At 36.7% G+C, this 25,868-nt stretch overlaps 1 protein-coding gene across 1 annotated transcript; it reads right to left on the reverse strand.

Annotated features, from left to right (window-relative positions):
• Positions 1-15,536: 15,536 nt before the first annotated feature.
• Positions 15,537-25,385, reverse strand: LOC125580756 (protein RALF-like 15). The gene is made up of 2 exons (XM_048745833.1): positions 25,275-25,385; positions 15,537-16,048 (listed from the first exon to the last, which is right to left on the reverse strand). The coding sequence occupies exon 2, from the start codon at positions 16,015-16,017 to the stop codon at positions 15,790-15,792; it is 228 nt and encodes a 75-aa protein (XP_048601790.1). The 5' UTR covers positions 16,018-16,048; positions 25,275-25,385; the 3' UTR covers positions 15,537-15,789.
• Positions 25,386-25,868: the final 483 nt, after the last annotated feature.

Consider the following 25,868-nt stretch of genomic DNA (forward strand, 5'->3'; position numbering starts at 1 on the left):
GTAGAGTTTAAGAACTAGAAACAGAGTTTTGATTTTGCGGAATTTAGAAAGGTTTCAAGATTGTTGCTGCTCTGATACCATGATAATTTGTGGGATTATGAGAGCTTCTAAGTGTTTTAACCGTGATGAAGCACACGAACAAAATAAAAAAGGAGTGAAGTAACCGTAAGTATTTGAGAGAGAAGAGAAATTTGAGAATTTAAGAGAATGAGAGAATTTGTGAGATTGAGAGAATGATAGAAATGTTTGTATTTAATTGTGTGTTTAATTGTGTAACATACATGGTGTATTTAAAGGAAACAAAAGCAATAAGCACTCAATGGTGGAAGAATAAATAACTAGTAGTGGACTAGCCACTCCTCCCCATTTGGTAAGTGATATGGTCACTCCTCCCACTTCCTCCACTAACTAGTAGTGGACTAGCCACTCCTCCCCATTTGGTAAGTGAAATGGCCACTTCTCCCACTTCCTCTATTACTTCCCCTTTTTAATTCTTCATGTCAACAGTTACTGTTAGCGGCGGACACCATGAGTCAACTAACAAAAATTAGAATTTGTTAAATAAGACTAACATAAGAAAACTACAATTCTTATAGAAAAAAAATAGAGACAAAGAAAAAAAAGAAAAGTTGCAGATAAGAGAAGAAAGAGACAAAGCTTTAACTCCATCATCGATATACATTTAAAAAAGATTTTTTAATAATACAAATAGGTTTGCTTTAAAGGATAGGGGTAAAACGACTATTATGAAAAAACAGCTCATCAGAATAGTACTAATTCAATCCTTGCAAATATAGCTATTATTCTTGTATATGCACTGTAAATATTCAAAAATTAAAATTATATTAATTAATTCATCCAAAATTTGGGATCTTCAACAGTTATGTACAATCACGTCAGCTCGCCAGAGAAACAGCCGCATAGTTTACATGCAAGATTGACAACCACAACAACATACAATCTAAGAGGCTATAAGAAACGGGTGTGGGAAAGAAATTAAAGGGAAGTGATGCTTCCGCCTCCGATGAACACCCGGAGGTTTCCAATCTTGAACTCACAAACTTCACGGCGACCGGGTGTCTAAACCGGCCTGAGATCCGTCGACAACACTGTCAGAGAGACCACCGTCAAAGTTGACCTGTGGCAACAAAGGCCAGATCTAAAAGAAAGCAATCCCCGAAATCTTAACCGCCAAAATTTTTATGTATCGTCGCCATTTCACGAGTCCGAAAAACCACGTGCATATCCACAGTCTCCTCTAGTTCAAGAAGAAACCGCAACTGGAAGGAGACGCATCCCAGAGTTCTCCTTCCCGGAGTTACCGTCATCACCAAAGATTGCTCCTCCGTCGGCGATTTCTTCCAAAGATCTAAGAAAAACCCTAGGCCTGATGTCTAGCTTGCGGTTTCCAGCCACAACTCCGCCTTCCTAAAATGGAGCACAGAAGCCAACGACCGATGAGCCACCAAGATCTTCAAGCTTCCATAGAGGCCGTCGTGAAAGAGATCTTTCCAGATGCCAAGAAGATAAAGAGAGAGCACCTCCGATATAGGCCTAGGTCGAGACTATCCCGACATATTTTCTCAGATGCCGAAGAAGAGGGGTGGGAGAACTACTCACCGACCGACAAGACGCCGGAACCGGATCGGAGAGCCTCCACCCGAGCGGTGAAGAGATTTTTGAGAATAGAGTGGAAAGGGGGAAGCGCGTACATTACACGCCAAACAAATGCATTTTTTCAGGAGTAGCTATTAAACAAACAGAATTCAATTACATGCAAAGATAATTCATTTTTAACTTCTTCTCTTATTTATTATACACAAAACTCCTTTATCTTTTTTTTTTTTTGGTAAAAAAAACTCCTTTATCTTGTATTTCCCCTCTTATTTTCTCTCCCATTAGATCCAAAAACTCAAATTTTTTACTTCTTTGACATTTTCCTTGAACTTCCTCAAGTTTGATGATTTTCGGTTATTAACAACTAAATATCTTTCATTCAGCATAAGTATAAGTTATGAGTGGTTTAAGAAGTTAAACATGGACTCTATTAATCTTGGTAATTATTCACTTGATTTTCAAATTTTTCATATCTGCTTTGCGAAGGAGACTTCAAGTGAAGTCTTTTGGTCAATAATATGCTTAAATTTACCCATTGAGCTATTCAACAATTTCAGAATGCGATATACCAATTAGGGATCAAATCTACAAAGATTCGAAATAAACTTATAGTTTTGAATTAAGCTAGACAATAGTAATTGTAATGCAATAAGAGACATAAAGTAAATCAGTTGTAAAATAGAAGGAAAATATGCTAGACTCACGGAAACTCGCTGGTAAATCAAAATTACATATCAAAATATTGTCAGGGGTTATTAAAGAACATTTCTTAAACTCATAGCACAGCAATCAGATCAATAAACTTTTGTTGCATAAATATTCTATGTCTAATATCTAAAATCTCAAATCTCTTTGTACATTCAATCAGTTCAGACAAGCGTTAAGAACATGTTTGATAAGTTTACTAAATCCCTCAACCAAATCTCTTTGTATATATGTATTTTACTCATCAAGATTAATTCAACTAATCAATAACATTCCCGTGTTACCAATTATCATATGATCTATATTTCAGGTTGTCAATCCAATTCTAGCATTAAGAACAATTAAGATGAAAGATAAATATAACCTTAACAATTTATTCCACCAATTCATCAATCCTTTGAAAACACTAAATTCAACAGGTTGTTTACCCGGACATAATCAGTTAAACACAAAGCATGATCTGAATAAACAACATAAATAAAGCACAGTTAGAGGTACATGAAGCATACCCTAAACAAAGACTTAAGAATAGATTATATAGGTTAACACACATTTGAAACTCGTTTATGAATACTGAAAACTCATGGACCTTTTTGCAAATCTTGAAACTTCATTAAGGGTCTGACTAGTGTAACCGCAGCGGTTGAGATTGCGGTTGGGGGAGTTTGCGGATGCGGGTGGTTGTGGTTGTGGTTTTAAGAGATTTGTACGACTGGTACTATGATTAGAAGTGGATGCGTTTGCGGGATACTTATGACTGGTTAACTACCAAATACAGCAGCGGTTAAATAATAAATTAACAATATTTATATTTTATATAATTATAAAAATATTGATATCACTCAAATTACCCTAAGGAGTGATTTTACTCTCTCAAATAAGAGGTTTAATTGTAGTACTTAGGGATCAAATCCACAGAGAGCTAGGGCACACAATAGACTATAGAAATCAAGATTAAGCTAGGCAAACCGTTTATAAAGCCGTAAATTAATGAAAGCAAGGTGAACAAAATAGTTGTTTGATTGGTTGATTGAGGTTGTAAACAATTAGGAGAAATTGTTAGACCTAGGGATTTATCAATCAAGAGATTCAAACTACAATTCAAGGATGCTAATGGTTTATAGATTCAATTCTAGAACTCGATTTTCATAAGTAAGCAATCCAGATTTCGCATACAATTGCTAATCAGACGTCTAAGTCCAGTCTCAGCTGTCGCTTATTGACTTGGAGCGAGCGTCGATCGATGATATGGCCTGAGCGTTGATCGATGCTTCTTCAGACAAGCATTAACGAACTAATCGATTAAGTTCAACTAGATTCCTAGACCAACTCTCGTATGTGCCTAGGAATCTCATCCAGCAGAGTTCGGGTTCCGATAATTGATTGCACTTTCATGCCTCTCAACTATCATATGATTCTAGGTTCAAACAATTAGTCACACTGTCGTGCTATTCTAACTATTCCAGATCCTAGTATTAAAAATCACCCTAGTGTAGAGATCTATAGATAATCTAGCAATCCTAATTTATTATCAGTTTGACATTAAGCTCATGAAATACCTAAACCTAACAAGATGATTACTCAGACATAGAAGCAATAACACAAATCATAGTCTGAATAATATAATAGATAAGAAATCAATGATAAAACCAACGGAGTTCTAATAAATATCTGAAGTAGAATTGATCTTCTCTCCAAACTTAAGAGAAAACAATAGAATATGATAATAGAAAGCTTGTTGCCGTCAACAATGGCTTAAAAATACATAAATAGGGTTTCTGGTCGTCCATGGGTATTTTGGTAACTTTGTGTGGCTTCTGGGCTTCAATCGTTCTTGAAATATGCTTGGCCCACGTTCTGGCATCACTGTCGATCGACACCAATGCTGTTTCATCGAACGATAGTCCTTCATCTCCTCGACAACTTCTTCTCGCGAGGCAGACTGACCACTCGTCAGTAAAACATGCATAACTTCTGCTACAGGATGCTGATTGACCTCAGACCGGTGGCATTGAAAATCTAACTCAAAGCTCTATCTTGTATCAAAAGATGGGCTCAATCTAACAGTGGTAAAGTCTCCATCCATAGCTAAACATCTGACGCGTCTGTGCAGTTCTGCACCTCAAAAGACTTCAGAATCACCATATTTCTCCAGAACGTACCTGAACCTGTAAATACTCTAAAAAGACTCCAAAACATAATAATTATATCTTAAAACACTTATATACCATGGGTGAAAGCGAGTAAAATCTATGGTATATCAAATTTAAGCATCATAATATTATAATAAATATAAAAATTATATTTAGAAAATTATAGTTTTAAATTTTTTAAAAATATAGAAAATATTTGTATTTTAAATTTTATAATATAAATTAAAATATAATAGATATATTTTAGTATTTTTATTATTTCAATTTAAAATTTTTATTTTTGTATTTATATTGTTTAAAGAAAAAGAAAAAAAAATTTACCCGCAACCGCAAACTCTAGCTCGAACCAACTTTTGAATTTAAGAGGTTTAGAGTGGTTTGAATTGTTTTAGAGCGATTTGAGTGATTGTCGTAAAATGCCAGCAACCGCTACCAACCGTAAAAGCTGTGTTGGCGGGTGGTAGCGGAGAAACCAGTTATGCCCTGGGTGTCGATCTACACCAAGGTGAGTGTTGATCGACACCAACCTCAATGTTTGACTCCGACTTCAGCTTTTCAGCTCCCCAAGCTCTAAAATGCTCCAAAATCTCCAAAATGCTCCAAAATCTCCAAATTCGTCCAAAAAGTATCTAAACCTACAAAGACTCTAAAACGATTCAAAATATATATGTAAGACTCTAAAATAGAAATTATATCAAAAACCTGTAAAACCATGGTATATTAACTCCCACAAACTTGACATTTGCTTGCTCTCAAGCAAAAACAGAGATTAAACTTGTGAAAGAGGTTTGAAAACGCATGAACTCACATATTCTTTAAAACTATCACTTTCACCGGTACATGTTGCAAGCCACATTAATTAATACCAACCTTAGAAGGTACTTCCTACTTGACATTAGCTTAACAATCTAACCATTTCTGCCCTCAGTTCATAAAATTTATCCAAATTCACCACCATTGACCTCATTTAAGAGCTTAATGTTCAGTTTCATCGTGGGAACTTCATCATAAGCATCTTCAAATAAGACACCTTCAGGAGTTCTTTCACTCTTTTGTGAAACCCATCCAACACTTTTGCACTAATAGGTTGTTTAAGATGCTTTGGCACTCCAAGGAATGATATTTTAGACGTGTAGACCTTTTCCTCATTCGGTTTGACATGATCGAAAGACAAGGTAACATATCTAACCAGTGTAGACCGACACCATATATGTATGATCGATCAAGGTCGAATTGGAATTCATTGCTTTTCTAGATGGGTGTCGACACTGCTTCAGTATCGATTAGGAAAGTGTGATCGATTTAGGTTTGACGAAGCTCAAAAATTTGTGATTCTTGGGGGGTTTCGACCGACTTCATGGCTGTGTTTTTATTGACACCAAGCTCGTGGCTTCAAATCCAGATTTGTTCATCAAGATTTTCCCCAAAGTTTTGTGTTGTTCTTCACCCTCTACCATGATGACATTGAAATAGTGTCTTCGGCTTTAAAGGATCTTAATGCCTTTAATGTGCCGCTGCTAGCTAAACAAGCTTGGCAATTCTGGGAAGATACTGTTAAACTGTATAATATAATCTAATATCTCCTTAACACATTCAGATTAGTTAGTTATTATACAAAGAGTTGTAACTCTTCATGTTGTGTCTTTTAGTATAAAGAGTTGTGTCTCTTATACTTGTAATGATTCGATCTCTATATAAAGATCAATCACTTCTTGTAAACAATATCACATAATCTCAATAATACAAAAGTATTTTCAGAAAAGTTTGTAAGCCTGAAACGTCTATCTTATTCTTTCTCTCGAACTCATGTGTAACGCACTTTGATCGTTGTGTAACACAAGCAGTTGGTAAAAGATTAACATGGTATCAGAGTTGTAAGGTTTAGAGGACGAAGAAGAAAGCACTAGTAAGAGAAACACTTGGCGTGGAAAAAAGGAGGCTAGAGGATTTTGGCATACGATTTATCGGAAGCACACGAAACGATGAAGAATCAGGTAATCCTCATATTTGATGGAGAGAAGTACAACTTCTGGAGCATTAAGATGACAACCATTCTCAAGACTAGGAAGTTATGGTCTGTGGTTGAAGAAGGCGTAGCAGCCCCACCAGCACAAGTGGATGAGACCCCTGAAATAGCAAGGGCAATATCGCTTAGAGAAGAAGCGATGATGAACGATACATTGGCTTTGCAAATTTTGCAAACAGCCGTATCGGATCACATCTTCTCACGGATTGCAGCAGCATCAACATCCAAAGAAGCGTGGGATGCATTGAAGGCAGAGTATGAAGGGTCTCCCCAAGTTCGTTTGATTTGACTTCAAACGTTGCGAAGGGAGTACGACAATCTGAAGATGTATGAGAATGAAGACATTAAGGTCTTCACGGATAAGATAGTTGAATTGGAAAATCAATTAACTTATCATGGTGAACAGAAAACAGATGTTCAACTCATGCAGAAGATACTCATCTCTCCCCCAACCAAGTTCGATAGCATAGTCAGTGTGTTGGAGCAAACAAGCGATTTGACTTCAACAAAGTTGGCAGAGTTGATCGGGATTTTGAAGGCTCATGAAGAAAGGCTGGCTGCAAGAGAAGAAAACACAAGTGAAGGAGCATTCGATGCTCGTGTTAAACACAAAAATTCTGGTGTCACATAAGACAACTCAAAGCGCCGAGGAGGCAAGAAGTGGTGTGGTTACTGCAAGAAGAACAACCATACCGAGAGCGAGTGTCTAAGGATACAGAAGAAGGATGATCCAAAGAAGGATCACAGAAGTAACAAGGAGTGTTACAATTGTGGCAAGTTAGGCCACTTTGCAAATCAGTGCTACTTAAAGAAGAAAGAGAAAGCACATGTAAGTCTCGAAGAAGACTTGAATGAAGATCACATGTTGTTCAGTGCAAGCGAAGCAACAACAACAGTGATGGAGGATGTCTGGTTAGTAGACAATGGAGCAACTAATCATATGACAAAGGAGGAGAATTACTTCTCAAGGCTTGATAGGAGTATCAAGGTTCCAATAAAGATTGGAAATGGAAGAACAGTCATGACAGCCGGTAAAGGAGATATTACCATCATGACTAATGGTGGCAAGAGGACCATCGGAAATGTGTTCTTGGTTCCGGGTTTGGCGAAAAATTTGTTGAGTGTTCCACAAATTGTTTCAAGTGGATACCGAGTGAGTTTCCAAGAGAAGAGATGCATCATAAAGGATGCAAAAGGAAGGAGGATAATGGATATCCCAATGACTCACAAAAGCTATAGAATCAGGATGAGTTCGGCTCAGGTAGAAGAAGTCATGAGCGCTAGTGAGCAAGGAAAGATGGAGACATGGCACAAGAGAGTTGGTCATGTAGGCGACAAAAGGTTGCAACAAATGCAAGACAAAGACTTGGTAAAAGGATTACCAAAGTTTAAAGTCAAGAAGGAAGCGTGTGAGGCGTGTAGACTTGGAAAGCAATCACGCAAAAGCTTCCCAAAAGAATCTCAAACTAAGACAAGAGAAAATCTTGAGATTGTACATACGGATGTATGTGGACCGATGCAGCACCAGTCTGTTGATGGAAGCCGATACTTTTTGCTATTCTTGGATGATCATACTCACATGTGTTGGGTATATTTCATGAAGCAAAGGTCATAGGCATTCTAACTGTTCAAGAAGTTCAAAGCAATGGTGGAGAATCAATCGGATTGTACCATCAAGACACTGAGATCAGATGGAGGTGGTGAGTTCACTTCACGAGAATTCAACCGGTTCTGTGAAGAAGAAGGAATCAATAAGAAGTCAGATTGCCTTATTCACCGCAACAAAATGGTCAGCGGAGCACATGAATAGGACCTTGGTTGAGACGGCTAGATCGATGTTAGCAGAGCAAGACTTACCGCTCAAGTTATGGGCAGAAGCGGTATACACTGCCTCATATCTTCAAAACCGTCTGCCATCAAAGGCAATAGAAGAAGATGTCACTCCTATAGAGAAGTGGGGTGGACACAAGCCAGATGTGTCACACATGAGAATGTTTGGTAGCATATGCTACATACATGTCCCAGATCAAAAGAGGAGGAAGCTAGATGTGGGAACCGAAATTTTCACCGTCGATTTTAAAGAATAAGTATGGAGGAAAACCAAGAAAACCTGATTTTCCCTGAAGGTCCGAATTCTCTACGTAATCACTTTCAGAACGTAAAAAGATATATAGCAAGATAAAGATAAATAGTCGCTCGGAGGCGTTTTATTAATGAAATAATATGAATACAGGACTTCTCTGAGAGGAGTAGAGATATGCTAACTAGACAAGTATGCAAACAAGCTTGTAGACAAGTTTGGGATTCGAGACAGCAAGAGTGTAATCAATCCACTTACACCACAAGGAAAAGGAGTTGAGGATGACAAGGAGTATGGAGATCCGACAAAGTATAGAAGCATCGTTGGAGGGCTTTTGTACTTGTGTGCATCAAGACCTGATGTGATGTATGCAAGCGCCTATCTCTCAAGATACATGTCATCATCTCGCATGAAGCTCTACCAAAAAGCAAAAAGGGTGTTAAGATATGTCAAAGGAACATCAAGCTTTGGAATGTACTTCACAACCGTGAAAGAACCAAAACTTGTAGGCTACACGGACAGCGATTGGGGTGGTTCTAAGGAAGACAAGAAAATCACTTCAGGTTATGTGTTTACTCTTGGTTCAACCATGTTTTGTTGGCAATCAAGCAAGCAACAAACAGTGGCGCAATCAATGGCTGAGGCGGAGTACATAGCCGTGTGTGCAGCAGCAAATCAAGCCGTGTGGTTACAAAGACTATTCGAAGATTTTGGTCAGAAGTTTGAAGGAGGCATTCCGATCTTATGTGACAACAAATCATCAATAGCAATTGGGAAGAATCCGGTGCAACACAGAAGGACGAAGCACATAGAGATCAAGTACCATTTCGTGAGGGAAGCTGAGCAAAAAGGAATCATTGAACTGGAGTATTGCAAAGGGGATGATCAACTCACAGACATTCTCACAAAGGCATTGGGCGGTTCAAGGTTTGAAGATCTCAGGAAGCAGCTTGGAATCAAGTCGAGATATGATTAAAGAGGAGTGTTAAACTATATAATATAATCTAATCTCTCCTTAACACATTCACATTAGTTAGTTATTATACAAAGAGTTGTAACTCTTCATGTTGTGTCTTTTAGTATAAAGAGTTGTGTCTCTTATACTTGTAATGATTCGATCTATATATAAAGATTAATCACTTGTTGTAAACAACATCACAGAATCTCAATAATACAAAAGTATTTTCAGAAAAGTTTATAAGCCTAAAACATCTATTTTATTCTTTCTCTCGAACTCGTATGTAACGCACTGTGATCGTTGTGATCGTTGTGTAACACAAGCGGTTGGTTAAAAAAATTAACATTGCCAAAAGGCTTTTTCTTGACAGTGTCTCTCTCGGCAGGAGCTTCACATGGATGGAAGTGTATCCTTTTATGGTAGGATCTCCTCGCTCATCCCGAGCATCGTGTCAACGATTGGGAATGGAGAGTCGACGCGGGGTGACCCTTGGATCACCACTACTCTCCCGTCCACACCGTATGGTCCTCCTCAGGAAAAAGAACAATATCTTATGGTTGCAGATTTTGTATGTAGCGGAACAAACACTTGGTATGTTGAGCGTATTAAAAGGGCTCTTACTCACTTGTTACATGATATCCTAAGTGTCAAACCAAGTCTCATGGGTGTTGCTGATGTGCGGATGTGGCCACATTCTCCATTAGGGTTGTAGACAAAAAAAATCAGGATATCATACAACTATTTCTTCTGATAATGCACGCGAATGGAACCCTTCGACAGAAGCAATCTGAAGAGCATGAACTAACTAAATGAAAGATGTATGTAGCAAAGTCTGTTCACTAAGACTCAAGATTTTCCATGGAAAATTATACAAGGCGCTCTTCCCCTTGGCTACAATCTCCCAAAACAAGGGTTTTTCCTTGACACGCAATGTTGTAGATTCAACGAACACTGGACAGCTCTCCAATTCCTCTTTCATTGTGGAATGGCTAAAAAATGTTTTTACTGCTTTGCTGATGAGACTATGCCCTAACGTACAGAATCTAGCCTCTTTTAGACAAGCCTTTGATGCTTTTAAAGGTGTTACCTATCTACCACCATTGGGAATCTCGGTTGACTTGCTCCCGTGGATATGCTGGCATAGGCACAGACGCACAGTCATCTTTATCACCTCCAGGCAAATTCCGCCTTAAGCAGAATCCTATGCTTATTGCTTTTGATTGTTTAACGCGTTAAACAGATGCAGTGTGGAACCAATGTAGTAAAGCTGCAGGTTGTGGATGGCTGTTTCAGAATTCCTATGGTTTCTATATTAGACAAACATTGTGCCTAGAGGAGCATGTCGTTTCCCCCTTCCAAGCAAAGGCTTTAGCAGTCTGCTCAGCCATGTACAACCCAGAGGACCTCGGTCTATGAAAAATATGTATCAAATCAAATTGTCAAATGCTTATTAAAGCAATTAACTTGAACCTTTTCTCGGCTGAGATCTTCGAAATCATCCGGGACATCGAGTCTCTATCTTTTTTATTTTTGTATGTGCTTTCGTTATGACTAGAAAGACACTACGTAATGCTTCCTTCGTATCTATCATCTAGTGCTGATAGCTTTGAATTAATATATTTTATGTTAAAAATGTAACATTAATCCCCTTATTATTAAAAGAGAAACAAAATAGAAGAGTAACCTTTAAAATGTAAATTATTTACATTGGTGCTATTTTTCTTATGTGTCATCGTGAGAATCCTTCTCAGCCTCTTTTAACCTTAACCCTTCCATATAACTATACTATTTACTTAGGATGCCATTGAACTGACTTCTTGAATAATTTGACGACCCATATAGTTTTGTATCGTCATCAGCCTATATACATCAGCCTACATAGAACAATAACTTAAAAGGAGAATCAGTGTTAGTTAACTCTGTATTTTAATAATACTTTGAACTATTATAGTCATAAGCCTACAGTTCAGATCTATAATTGTCTTCGTCCTACATAGAACAATGATGATTATATGTTAAAATCATCCTACGTTGAGCTATGAAGATGAAACAACATACAAAATTCTTTAAAAGAAAAAACAGCTTACCAAATTATAATAGTGCTTGCATGAGTTAAACTTGTGAAAGGTGTTGCCACCATTGTTATTAAGCTTTTTAATATCGTTGAGTCTGTGTTTGGCAAAACGGATTATCAGCAATGGCGGCTTATCCAGAGAATGGTGAGACTCTAACGATTTGGAGTAGTTAGGTTCGAGACCTTGACTTTAGGTTTGAGATTTTGAGGATCAGATATAGCTAGAGAAAAAGATGGACTGGCGATGAACTCTAGGAATGTTCATCTTTGAGGTGAAGAGAGGCAAATAGTACAGTTAGAGTCAACCCATATGTTTGTTTTTCAGTTAACACAACAATGAGCTCTAGGAATGTTCATCGGTTTCTGGTATGAAGATGAAACTGGATACCAAATTCAAAGTATCTGAGCAGTGTACTTAGAACAATTCTGGCTATTTTTTTTAAAGGAGAAGCCAAGAACTATCAAATAATTTTTTATATTCTATGTTCTAGGTATTTTTTAAACAAATTTGAAGACAAGAATTTGCTAAGAATTTTATATATTGCCAATTCTTTACAAATCAGGCCGCACTATTCCCCTTTGCTGTTAATACTTTGATACAATGTATAAAATTCTTATGATGTAGTTTTCAGTATTAACACAAGCAGTGTATGCAAATATCAAATTGATAAGATCAAAGTCCCGATATTAACTGTTACCGTTTTAGACAAACGATGACATAAACGTAAATTAGTAAATGGAATTTATTTCTCTTTATTTCTGCTTGCATTGTACTCATGCTCTAAAGAAATTAGGCTACATTCAGTGTTCAGGCAAGTCTTAAGATCTACAGCCTTTACTCTATCAATTAGGATAAACATATAAAATTGATATGCTTGATCAAGCGAAATTTCCGTCATAAATGGGAATACCTATTGTATTCAAAAGCACATGATTTAGGTTCACCTCTAGGGTGAACTTTTCCCTTTATGACCAATCAAAATGATATATAGATTATTAATTAAAAAACATTAAATTAAATAAAAAATAGCAACAAAAAATAAAAACGCTAATTTTAACGACGCTAACGCTTCCAGCTACACCCTAAACCCTAAATCTTAAATTCTAAACCTGATACCCTAAATTATAAACCCAAATCCAAACCCCTAAACCCAAAACCTATACTCCAAACCATAATCCTAGACCCTAAACCCAAATTATATACCCTAAACCCAAAAACTAGACTATAAACCTAAATTCTATACTATAAACCCAAGTCCTAGACCCTAAACCTAAACCGTAAATCTTAAACCCAAATTATATACCCTAAACCCAAAACCTTAACCATAAGTCCAAACAGTAAATCCTAAACCCAAACCGTAAATCCTAAACCCAAAACCTATACCCTAAACCCAAATCCTAGACCTAAAACCCAAACGGTAAACCCTAAACCCAAACTCCAAACTTAGATGCTATGGGGTTTGGGTTAAGGTTTACGGTTTGGGTTTATGGTCTAAGACTTGGGTTTAGGGTTTAGGGTTTAGGTTTATAGTCTATTTTTGGGTTTAAGGTATATAATTTGGGTTTAAGGTCTAAGATTAGAGTTTAGGGTATAGGGTTTGGGTTTAGGGGTTTGGATTTGGGTTTAAAATTTAGGTATAGGGTTTATAATTTAAGATTTAGGGTTTAGGATTTCGCTGGAAGCGTTAGTGTCGTTAAAATTATCGTTTTTATTTTTTGTAGCTATTTTTTATTTAATTTAATATTTTTTAATTAATAATTTATGTGTCACTTTGATTAGTCATAAAAGGTGAGGTGAATTTAAAGGTTCACCCTAGAGAGTGAATATAAGTTTTGTTCTATTCAAAATTTTGATATTCCTAATAAGCTATACAGTTTAATATTAGTTCCCATAAAAGTTTATACCTATTATGTACTCCATTAAATGGGATTCTCATTTAGTTTGAAAATATCAGTTATTTACTATGTGCTTGGTTAACACGAATGCTTGCTCTGTAATTCAAAGTACTAGATTTTGATCTGCGCGATTGTTTGTTTTCACTTTTCTACACATAAATTATTATTTTAGAACATAAGTGTATATATTTTTAACGTTAATCGTATACTTAAATATTTATATAACTATTTCAGATACAATAATTTTATAATTTACATGTTATAATTAATCAATTGTTTAAAACAGTATGAATTTGTCAATTCTTATTATATTTTTATCTTATTGTATTTGCATTTAGTTATTAAGGAAATTAATATATTTATGAGAAAACATATTTGAAAATTATTTTTTATTTAATTTATGTTAAATTCTGATCCGTCTTTCAAAGCTGGATTTTTTTTTACCAATATTTTTTATGCTTATTCATCTTAGATAATATATTATTGTATATATAAAAGTCTAAGATGTGTTAATTTTTAGACATGTATTATATAGTTTGTTAATTTTAACCCGTTCTATCATCATATTATATTTTTTAAATAAACAGTTTATATTTATGAAAATAAAATTTATAAATTTATCAATTGAATATACATTTATCATATTTATTTAAGTATAATAATTGTATTTTAACATGATCATGACTATAAAGTAGATAAAGTAGGATATAATTTATTTATTTTTCATTTTATTAATGATAACTTAAAATACATTAAGTTATTGTTAAAATAGTTTTACACAGATTTATTAGAATTTTAAAATATAATATATAAATGAAAATTGTTATATTATTAAAATATAATATATATTATATTATATTTAAAATGAAAATATATTATGATTAAAGTAGTTACAAAGATTTTATATTATTAGCTTTAAAGATATACATGTTAATTTTTATACATATATTATATAGTTTGCTAATGTTAACCCATTTTACCAACGTATTAGATTTTTTTTTTGAACATAAATATTTTATACTTACAAATCTAAAATTTATAGTTTTATAATTTTAATACAATTTTATTATATTTACCTCAATATAATAATTTTCTTTTAATATGAATGATTATGATTATATAATAGATAAAATATTATAGAATATTTTATTTTCATTTTATAAACGATAACTGAATATATTAATGTATAATAATATTTCAAACTAATTTCGAAATTAGTATAAGTATTTAAATATAATTTCGAAAATGAAGATCTTTTAAAAATCTTTTAAAACAGATTTGTTAAAAAATTTAATTAAAATAAAATGATATCAAAATATATTATCATTAAAGTATTTTAAAAAATCTATGTATTATTAGTCTTAATAAAATACATTTAATAAGATTTTTAAGTGATGATCCAAATTAAAAAATCACAAATGAAAATAGTCATGACTTTTAATTTAATATATAAGATATGTTTTCTAAAAGAAGGAATGACGGAACGAAGATATTAATTTATAGATTATTGCCTTCAGAGTCGTAAACTGGAGATCAAAAGTTCTTAATATTTCAAACACATAGTGCATTACGATATGTACGACATGACTCTATAAGACTTATTCGCTTTTAAAATTTCTTTGAAATATTAAAGGAAAGTTATAGTCAGGCATGTAAATTAGAAAAAAAATCCGCAATTAAAAATATTTTATTTATTTGGTGTCGAATATACCCAATTTTATAGCAATTTGTTTTGCATTAATGGTTCTACTAATTGGTTCTTCTATATATACATATATATTTTTTGACACCATTGGTTATATATAAACATCAGCCTATATATGCATTTCATCCCAATCATTAGCCTATATCATATTTGATCGGTTTACATATTATTCCATGTAATTTAGTTTTAATATTTAAAGTTTTTATATTGTAAATTTAGAAACTATAATTAAAGAAAGATATGTTTTTGTAAATATAATATTAATCTAACCCTGCGCAAGGCGCATGTCTCTACCTAGTTATGAAAGTAAAATAGCTCCAAATTTAGTTTAAACAGGGAGCAACATATTTATATTTGTTTGATCGTAACATCATTGTGTTAAAATAATACAAAACTAATAAGAGACTAATTAAATACTAACGAAATCAATTTGATCATCTCAAATCAATATGAGGATTGCATTTGTACAAACTAACCAAGATTTGTTCTCCAAGTTAGAAGCCTGTCAATCTATTATAATAATTAGGAAACTAATTTGATGCATGAATATGCTCTTCGGTTATCATCTGTATAAATTAACCAGATTCACGGCACCGATCAGCCGTCTCGCATCCTCTTTGGTAACGATTGACTTCTTGCTTCGTGCAGGTGCTAGGATTCCCTTTATCGCAAGACAAACTGTGATCTCCACTACGAAGATCGCGATAATTTATGTATCTTGCCTCAATATTGGTTGCTGCAAGAGCCAATAACACTACAAGAACTAGAGAGACCAACACTTTGACATTTGTAGACATCCTCATTTATTACTATTATTTGTTATTTTTCAAATAAATTAAGGGAGAATTGCCAAGTGTGACTCAAAACTTGGAGTCAAACCAAAACAATACTCCAACTTGGGTCAAAGGCAAAAGTAACCTAAAAGGCTATTGAAATTACAACTATCCCCTTGTGACCAAACAAAAAAACGGAATTTTTTTTACGTTTCTACCCCTCGCAAGTCGTCTGTTTAGACGACTTGAAAATAAGTCGTCCAGACGACTTAACTGAAAGTCGTCTGGACAGTTAGTCTTAAACATAATTTAAAATTTTTGTAAAAAATATTTTGATAAGTGAAAAATGGGAATTATGTAATTAACATATGTCTTAGGAGGTATAAATTAAGATATAACAAATTTCAATTGTTTTCAGCATAGATGAGTGAAAGTAGTGAGTCATGATATTCTTTAGTTTATGTTTCATCAACATATGTTGTAGTATTGTATGTGTTCTTAGGGTTAGATTTTGGAAAGCATTAAAACCGTTTTTGAAAATTTTTAAAATTACTTATGCGTGTTCATTTCTATGTATAGTAAACACTATTTAAGTATAATTTGATTTTATAACGTGGTTAGTTAGTTAATCTAGTCATTTTAGTTTAGGGGTTCATTTTAGGGTCTAGGACGACTTAATATTTTGTCGTCTGAAAACAGACGACTAAATATTAAGTCGTCTGTTGTACATTATCAGCCAGAATAAGTCGTCTAAACCGGACCAAACCTTAAAGTTTACCAATGTACTTTTAAAGCTAACCGGATTATTTACCCAATATATAAGGTGATTTTTATTTTTTTTGTTTCATTTTTCACGAAATTCAGAAACCCTAACAGTTCTCTCTCAAAGGCGATTTCGAATTCCCACGATTTCCGAACAAACCATCGTTCTCAACGTCAGCTATCTATCTCACTTCATTCTCACCGTTGTCGCCGCAGCTTCTTCTAACCCTAGCGCCGCCGATTCCTCTAAACCCTAGCGCCGCCGATTCCTCTAAACCCTAGCGCCGCCGCTTCCACTATTTCTGAACAAACCGTCGCCCTCGCCACCGTGGTCACCAACGTTCTCACCGCCGCTTCCTCTAAACACTAGCGCCGCCGCTTCTTCTAAACCCTAGCGCCGCCGCTTCTTCTCTGTAAACCTTAGCGCCGTTTCTCTGTAAACCCTAACGCCGCTAAGTCATCAATCTCGAGGAAAAGATGAACATAAAACGTTGTCTCTATCAATTTACTCATTCTCACCGTTTCACGTTTATTTTTTCAGATCAATAACCGCAATGACGAGTACTCCAACTCCTTCTGCGACTGGAAGACTTGTAAGTAATTTAAGTCGTCTGGAAAGTCTTCCACCTGGACGACTTAGTAGATGACTTAAATATAAGTCGTCCATTTGGAAGACTTTCCAGACGACTTAAACTGGACTGGACGACTTTCCAGACGACTTAAAATTTAAGTCGTCTACTAAGTCGTCTGGACTTATATTGTTGTCTTTGATTATTTTGCAGACAAAAAGGATGGATATTCCAGAACTCCCCCGTAGGTTATACACATCAGGGGAAGAGCCAGAAGCCCACAATAGCATTTCGTATCATACGGATAACAGCAAGTTGCATACTGCTCTTAGGAAAGCTCTTACTGATGACGAATTTGAAGAGCTCAAGGAGTCGAGTTTGGGAGTTTTCATCAAGTTCAAGGAGCAGGGATTTGGTTGGGCTTCAAGGCTGGTTCACTACATGCTCAGTTTCAAGCTGGACATTAAGAAGAAGTATGAGATGTGGTCTCTCGTTGGTCCAGAACCTTTGAGGTTTTCACTGTTAGAGTTTGAAAACCTCACTGGTCTAAACTGCGAGTACATCGAGGACCTTGAGACACCAAAATGTGACGTTACCCCAGAGATGGTTTCTTTCTGGGGGATGCTGGGAGTTCATCTGGAAGCTGGGCCAACTACTGATCAGATAATAGCAGCACTGAAGAGATGCGGGGATTGGTCCAGGGAAGATCGCAAGCGGCTCGCGTACCTCTCCATCTTCACTGGATTCATTGAAGGGAGAAAGTTTTCAACCGCTACACGATCTACTCTGGCAAGGCTAGTGATGGATTTAGAACGGTTTGAGAATTATCCATGGGGGAGAGTCGCGTTTAAGGTGCTGATGGACTCTTTGTGGAACAAAGAAATTGCTGGCTGTTACACCGTGGATGGGTTTATACAAGTTCTTCAAGTCTGGACGTACACAGCTATGCCGGAATTGGGTGCTAGTATTGGTGGTCCCAGAGCAGACAGTCCGTCTCCACCGATACTGGCTTACGAGGGCAGCAGAGGCCGCAGATCAATGAAAGCTGCTATCTTGAGTCAGGTATTTACTTCAATCCAAAAGACTGCGCAGACGACTTATTATAAGTCGTCTGGAAGGTCGTCCAGCTTGACGACTTATCGGACGACTTATAATAAGTCGTCTGGAAAGTCTTCCCAGCTGGACGACTTATTATAAGTCGTCTGGAAAGTCTTCCATCTGGACGACTTATTAGACGACTTATTATAAGTCGTCTGGAAGGTCTTCCATCTGGACGACTTATTAGACGACTTATAATAAGGCGTCTGGAAAGTCTTCCCAGCTGGACGACTTATCGGACGACTTAATTAAGTCGTCTGGAAAGTCTTCCATCTGGACGACTTATTAGACGACTTATTATAAGTCGTCTGGAAGGTCTTCCAGCTGGACGACTTAGTAGACGACTTATAATTAAGTCGTCTATTTAGTATTTTTTTTCAAATATCTAACTCGATTCTTCTATTTACTGCAGACCCGCGTGATCAACTTTGTTGAGAAGGACATTAGTGAAATGTGGCCAAAATGGGACTCTGAGGTTGAGGACCTGCCCGCGGAGAACATCATTAAAGTCATGTATGAGCGGAGACCGTGGAAGTGGACCATGGATTGCTGGGAAGTCACTGGTACTAAGGTCAATACAAAACCTAAGGTTGTGACTCCATCGAAGAAGGCCAAAGAGATGGTTGTGTTGGAGGAGGAGGAGGAGGAGGAAGACAATCCAAGACCTCGGAAGAAAGCTCGTAAAGAGGCTCCTGAAGAGGCTAGAGAAGAGGCTAGAGAAGAGGCTAGAGGGGTGACCAGAGAGGAGTTGGAAATTATGTTCAAGGGCGTAGCTGAGGCTATGAAAAAAGGGTTTAATAAGTGCATGAGGGAGTTTAGGAAGTTGTCTGATAGATTGGAAGCTGTGGAGAAGAAGGTTGGTGTCACCAATCAGGCTACCCCTCCACCTCTAACCAATCAGGCTACCCCTCAAGATAAACAGCCTACCCCTCTTGCCAAAGAAACCGGGGGTAGAAACAAACAGGCTACCCCTCATGCCAATGAAACCGTGGTTAGTAACCAGCCTCCTCCTCATCAAACCAAACAGCAGCCTCCTCCTCCTCAAAAGAAACAGCAGCAGCCTCCTCCTCTTCAAAAGAAACAGCCTCCTCCTCAAAAGAAACAGCCTCCTCAAATCAAATATGTTAGTATCAAATCCAGGGTTAACTAGTTGTCCAGACGACTGTAAAAGTTGTCTGGACGACTAGTTGACCCTGGACGACTTAAACGTAAGTTGTCTGGACGACTAGTTGACCACGGAAGACTTAATTTTAAGTCGTCCAGGGTCAACTAGTCGTCCAGACAACTTTTATTTAAGTCGTCCAGGGTCAACTAGTCGTCCAGACAACTTTTATTTAAGTCGTCCAGGGTTAACTTGTGTGCAACTTTTATTGCAGAGATGGTTGCCGGAGGATACAGCAACCGAGGCGAACTCGGTAAATAAAGCAGATGGTGTCACCTCCAAAGAGATTGTTGCTGTCACTTCCACCGATCACCAACCGAGCCTCGCTTCCACAGATCAACAACCGAGCCTCGCTTCCACCGAGCCAAGCGATCCAGTTTCACAACCGAGCCTGGTTGTATTGGACAAGCGTGCAAAGAGTAAACGAGCGAAGAAACCTGCTCCTACTGTGAGATCTCCTTATATGGCAGAGAAAAAAAAAGATAAAGTGGCAGCCTATAATCCATTTCCGCCAGTAAACAAAGAAAAGTTGAAGGAACTCGCTGATTGGTTGAAAACTGATCCGTAAGTGATTGCTTTACCCATAATAGCTTGATTTAGTCGTCCAAAACTGATTGCTTTTTTGTTTGCAGTCATTATTTAACTAAGATCGAGGACAAACCACGTACATCACCAACAAGGTGGTACCACTTCCTCCGGACAGCCAGAGGATGGCTGGAAGACTGCGTAAGTCTTCTGCACACGATTTAAGTCGTCTACAAAGTCGTCCAAGTAGACTACTTTCCAGACGACTTAAAGATAAATCGTCTGGAAAGTCGTCTACTTGGACGACCACGTAGACGACTTATAATTAAGTCGTCTTCGTCTGGTAACTTCTAACTTGTTATATTTAATATGCAGCATATAGATGCTTGGATTAATGTGCTAAGGCAGAGGTATCAGGAGAACCCACAAGCTTTCAGGAGCGAGCGAATGTGCTTCCTGGATCACAACTTTTCTCAGTCTTGGAGAGAGCAGTATCAGCTCTTCAAAACATCGGAACCTGATCACAAAGGTTTAGGAAGAGTTCTACCTGGTGGGGCGTCGTATTTTTATGACGGATCAATACCTTCATTTTGCCAATCAAACAAGAAGTGGGGGGAGGACATTGATGATATCTATGCGCCAGTGAACTTGGACGACAAGCATTGGGTTGCTATTTGGATATCGATCCCTAAGAGGCACATAGTCGTCTGGGACAGCATACCTTCATCTAGTGTACCAGACGCATGGGATGCGATAATGGAGCCTTTTCTCCAGATGGTCCCTTATCTGCTTGTTGAGTGCGCAGCCACCGACGAAATGCGGGTCAAATACGGGTTGGAGCCATACACATATGAGAGACCGCTGAAAGGTGTACCCACGGCCAACAATGGTGATTGTGGCGTGTACACTGTAAAGTACATTGAATGTCATGCGCTCGGGGGCTCCTTTGACCCTAAAGACTTTGCTAGGTGCAACGCGAAGAAAATGAGGGATAATATGGCGGTGGATATATGGAAGGAGCTTGTTGATCAGCATCTGAAAGAAAATGTGGATGGTGATAAGTTCGTGGGCATGTATGATTAGATTTGTATTTGAACATGATTTTTTAACATGATTTTTGTATTTGAACATGATTTTTTAACATGATTTTTGTATTTGAACATGATTTTTGAACATGATTTTTGTATTTGAACATGATTTTTTAACATGATTTTTGTATTTGAACATGATATAAGTTGTCTGGAAGAAATAAGTCGTCTGGAAGGTTTTCCAACTAGACGACTTACAAATAAGTCGTCTGGAAGGTTTTCCAACTGGACGACTTACAAATAAGTCGTCTAGAAGGTTTGGACGACTTATTATAAGTCGTCTGGAAGGTTTTCCAACTGGACGACTTACAAATAAGTCGTCTAGAAGGTTTGGACGACTTGAAGGGATAGTAGAAGGTAGTCTAAAAATAAAATACACTTGAAGGGATAGTAGAAGGTCGTCTAAAAATAAAATACACTGGACAACTTAGTAGAAGGTCGTCTAAAAATAAAATACACTTGAAGGGATAGTAGAAGGTCGTCTAAAAATAAAATACACTGGACGACTTAGTAGAAGGTCGTCTAAAAATAAAATACACTGGACGACTAAATATTTAGTCGTCTAGACGGGTAATCAAGACGGGACGACTTAAATTTAGGTCGTCTGGACAACTAGTCAACTGGTTGTGTACATTGTGGTTTCGTATGGCCAGTTTCCTTGCAGTTTGAGCATCTCCGTGCCCTGTGTTTCTTCCTGGGTTTGTGTCCTCTCATCCTAGATAGCTCCAACCAAGATTGCCATCTTGATTTCTTCGGTCTCCCCCGACCACGCTTTAGTTCTGGAGGAAAGCATTCTCGTTCCTCAATATGTTGTGACACGATAGGATATATATTCTCTGAGTATCCTGCATACAGATAATTCTTTGAGTACAGTGGACATACAAGTGTGGAGATATGCAAACCAGCATGTATTCCAGCAGCTATAGCATGAGAGCAAGGTATTTTCTCCACTCCATAGACACCACAATCACACTTTGCATGTTCCAAATCAACCACACAGTCCATTTTGCCACCTTTGACAAAGAAATGCCATCCATCAATTGGTTCGACCGTCATCATACCCGCTATCTCTTCTCGAACAGCAAGCAAGTATTCAACAGCCCGGCTATGTTCAGTTGTGAGACTCAAAGCATCTTGTCTCCTTTTCCAATACCATTTTCCTAACTTCTGCCTTATGAACTCCAGCAGGAACGTAATCGGAAATCCTCTTGCTCGCTTTAGTGCGGAATTAATAGATTCAGCAATGTTGCTTGTTTTTATGTTGAACCTGTTCCCCTTACAATAAACCCTTGACCATAGCCTGACGTCGGCTTTCTCCAAATACGTTGCAAGTTCCGGGTTTGCACTCCGTATCTCAGCCATGTACCGGTCAAAATCGTAAACCGTGTGAGCATAAGCAGCCCCTTTCACCAAGTACATGAGATGTTTCCCTTTAAACTTTTTGACAATGTTATCTTGAAGGTGATAATAACATATTCCTCGGGTTGCCCAAGGAAACACCTTATCACACGCACTTTTAATGGCCTTGTGCCGGTCGGAGACTATCACCAGAGGCTTGTCATGAGATATACAACTAGCCAATTTTGTGAAAAACCATTCCCAAGAAGGTATATCTTCCTCATCCACGATCCCAAAAGCCAATGGGAATATCTGAAAATTGCCATCTTGTGCGGCTGCAACTAACATAGTTCCTCCATACTTTCCACTTAGGTGAGTTCCATCCACCACAATGACCCTTCTCTGATACTTAAAACCTTTGATAGAAGCTCCAAAAGAGAGAAATAGATACTTAAATCTTTTCATAGAATCAAGTTCTATCGCCGTGATAGAATCAGGATTTGCAATGGAGATTTGCTCGAGATATGATGCCAGACGCGAATACCCTTCTTCTGCTGATCCTCTCACCAATCTTTGTGCATATAACAGTGCTCTGTATGAAGTGGTGTAATCAAGCGCCATGCCAAAAGACTCTCACCATTCCTCCTTCAATAGCATTTGTCTTAGCATATGCCTTTTGGATTTCTTCAAAACAAATATTATCATCATCTTCCTCGTCCTCATCTGGAACCTTTCCATAAAGACTGTAATCCCCACCATTCTGATCCGTTTCACCAACAATAGAATTATCAGCATCCTCCTCCCCATTTTCCTCCTCCCCATCTTGATTTTCATCTTCAACAAACTCATTATCACCAACATCTTCATCATCACCACCAACATCTTCTTCCCATTCACCAGCTTCATCATTATCACCAACATCTTTTTCCCATTCACCAGCTTCATCAATATCCCTTTTCTCTGAAACCGTTTCGACCTTGCTGCGGCTTGATACACAAAGACATACTCTATGGGTTTTGAGTATCTCCAGCAAGTTTCGAACTTGTCTATCACTTGTAACATGAATGGGAAGACTGCCTGGAGCCATCATCATTTCTGCTGGTAATGAGTAGCTAATCTCCACACTCACTGTTCTCATGTCCAGGTTATAATCTTCTTGAGCCATTGCAACAAGTTCAGCATGTGTTGAATCTTCATTCAATAAAAACAATCTTGCTCCTTTGAGATCATCAACCACAAAATCCCAACGGAAATCTCTCAACAACCATTCTCCATACACTGCATGTAACTGAAAAATCATCTGCAAATAATCAAAATAAAACACATTAGTAAACATAGAGAAAATGAAGAAGTTCAATAAACATTGCCGCAGACGACTTAGCATTAAGTCGTCCAGAAGACTTAAAGGTAAGTCGTCTAAAGAGGTCACTTTTGCAATTGAAAATTAAAAGGGACGACTTAATTCTAAGTCGTCCGGCTTTGTTTGTTAAAAAAAAAACTTCAGACGACTTATATATAAGTCGTCTACGAGAAACGGGCTAGTTTTGCATTTGACCGAATCGTGTCAGATCTTTGACTATTTCTGGACGACTTATAATTCAGTCGTCTCTGGGAAAGTTAAAATTTCAATATTTTATGAAAACTTGACGACTTACGTGTAAGTCGTCCTAAGGTTAGTTTTGTAATTGAAAAATAAAACTTGAAATTTAACTTTCTCCAGACGACTTAGATGAAAGTCGTCCAGCTAAACGACTTAATTTAAGGTCGTCCGGGATAAGCAAGGTTTGACCAGAAAATTGGGAAAAATTCTGGACGACTTTGCTTTCCCCGGACGACTTTAAATTAAGTCTTCTGGAGGGACGACTTTATATTAAGTCGTCTGGTTAAAGTTAAATTATGAAGTTTTATTTTTCAATTACAAAACTAACCTAGGACGACTTACACGTAAGTCGTCAAGTTTTCATAAAATATTAAAATTTTAACTTTCCCAGAGACGACTGAATTATAAGTCGTCCAGAAATAGTCAAAGATCTGACACGATTCGGTCAAATGCAAAACTAGCCCGTTTCTCGTAGACGACGTATATATAAGTCGTCTGGAGTGTTTTTTTTAACAAACAAAGCTGGACGACTTAATTTAAGTCGTCCGTTTGACCAGCAGACTCATCAGTAAGTCTTCTACATACAGATGACTTACTAGTAAGTCTTCTACGCGAACAGATCTTGAAAAAAAATTCAAATTCGTACCTTAAACTAGGTGAGATGACTTCGTTTGCACACAGGGTCTTCTCCAACCACCCAGAACCTCAAACGAAAGCAACCGTAAGTAAAAACGAAAGAAATATGGCTCTGTCAACCATAGCCCATATTTTGAATCAAAAGCTTGAGTTTTTTGGATGAATATAGAGAGAAAGTGAAAGAAATGTTGTTTTTAGTTCATAACAATTGAAACAGAGAGAGTGTAAAGAGATTTACGTGCATTAAAGGGCATTAAAAGCTCCAAACAGTTCGTACAAGGTTGTTGCCACTATTCATTGCAGTGGCAATATTGTAAATACTTGAAGATGATGAGGTTGAGACAGTAAAGAAGCCATTTTCGAAAAAAAAAAAAACAAAATGTTAATGGCATTTTCGTAGATAAAATGCAGGTGTGGGGTTAAAATCTCAAAAAAAAAAGGAGTCAAAAGAAAAGGTTAGTTTTCTGTTTGACTTCAAGTTTTGAGTTACTTTTGCAAAAAGCCCATAAATTAAATAAAATAAATTTGTAAAAGAAACCTCGGGTAGGAGTTCAATTTATTTTATTTATATATTTAATTGTATTTCGAATTGGCTGTGGGATTATGAGGAAGAGTTTATTCATGTTTATACAGTGGAGAATATATGGAATTTCAAAGTTGGTTATTCTTGGATGATGATTAGTAACCACATAAATTTTAGAAAAGAGATATTTTTAGTAAAGAGAGCTGGAAATGTGTTTTAAATTAATCTAAACATTATATCTCTTGCAACAATGCTACACATAATTAGCTTTTACGAAAATAAGGTGAGTTTACCATTTAAACGAATTAGTCACTGGAAACATTTTTGCTTATATTAGGTTGAAAGTAATAAGCGATCAATAACAATATTTTATTAAACCCAACTAGATTAAGATCCACAATTTGCGCGGAATGAACATTCAGTATAGAAATGTTTTTACGTACACTATTATTAACATATTATAAAATAATAAATAATAAATATATATTGAATAATTGAGAAATAAATAACTATTACATATATAATTAAATTGGCACGAACACATAAATGAAAATAATTATTCTTTTGATTTACAATCTTC

Source organism: Brassica napus, chromosome C1 (genome assembly GCF_020379485.1).
Source record: "Brassica napus cultivar Da-Ae chromosome C1, Da-Ae, whole genome shotgun sequence".
In the NCBI taxonomy this organism is placed as follows: Eukaryota; Viridiplantae; Streptophyta; class Magnoliopsida; order Brassicales; family Brassicaceae; genus Brassica; species Brassica napus.

Bases quoted from the DNA above. Each gene is read 5' to 3' on its own strand.
- LOC125580756 (XM_048745833.1), bottom strand. From the start codon at position 16,017: ATGAGGATGTCTACAAATGTCAAAGTGTTGGTCTCTCTAGTTCTTGTA.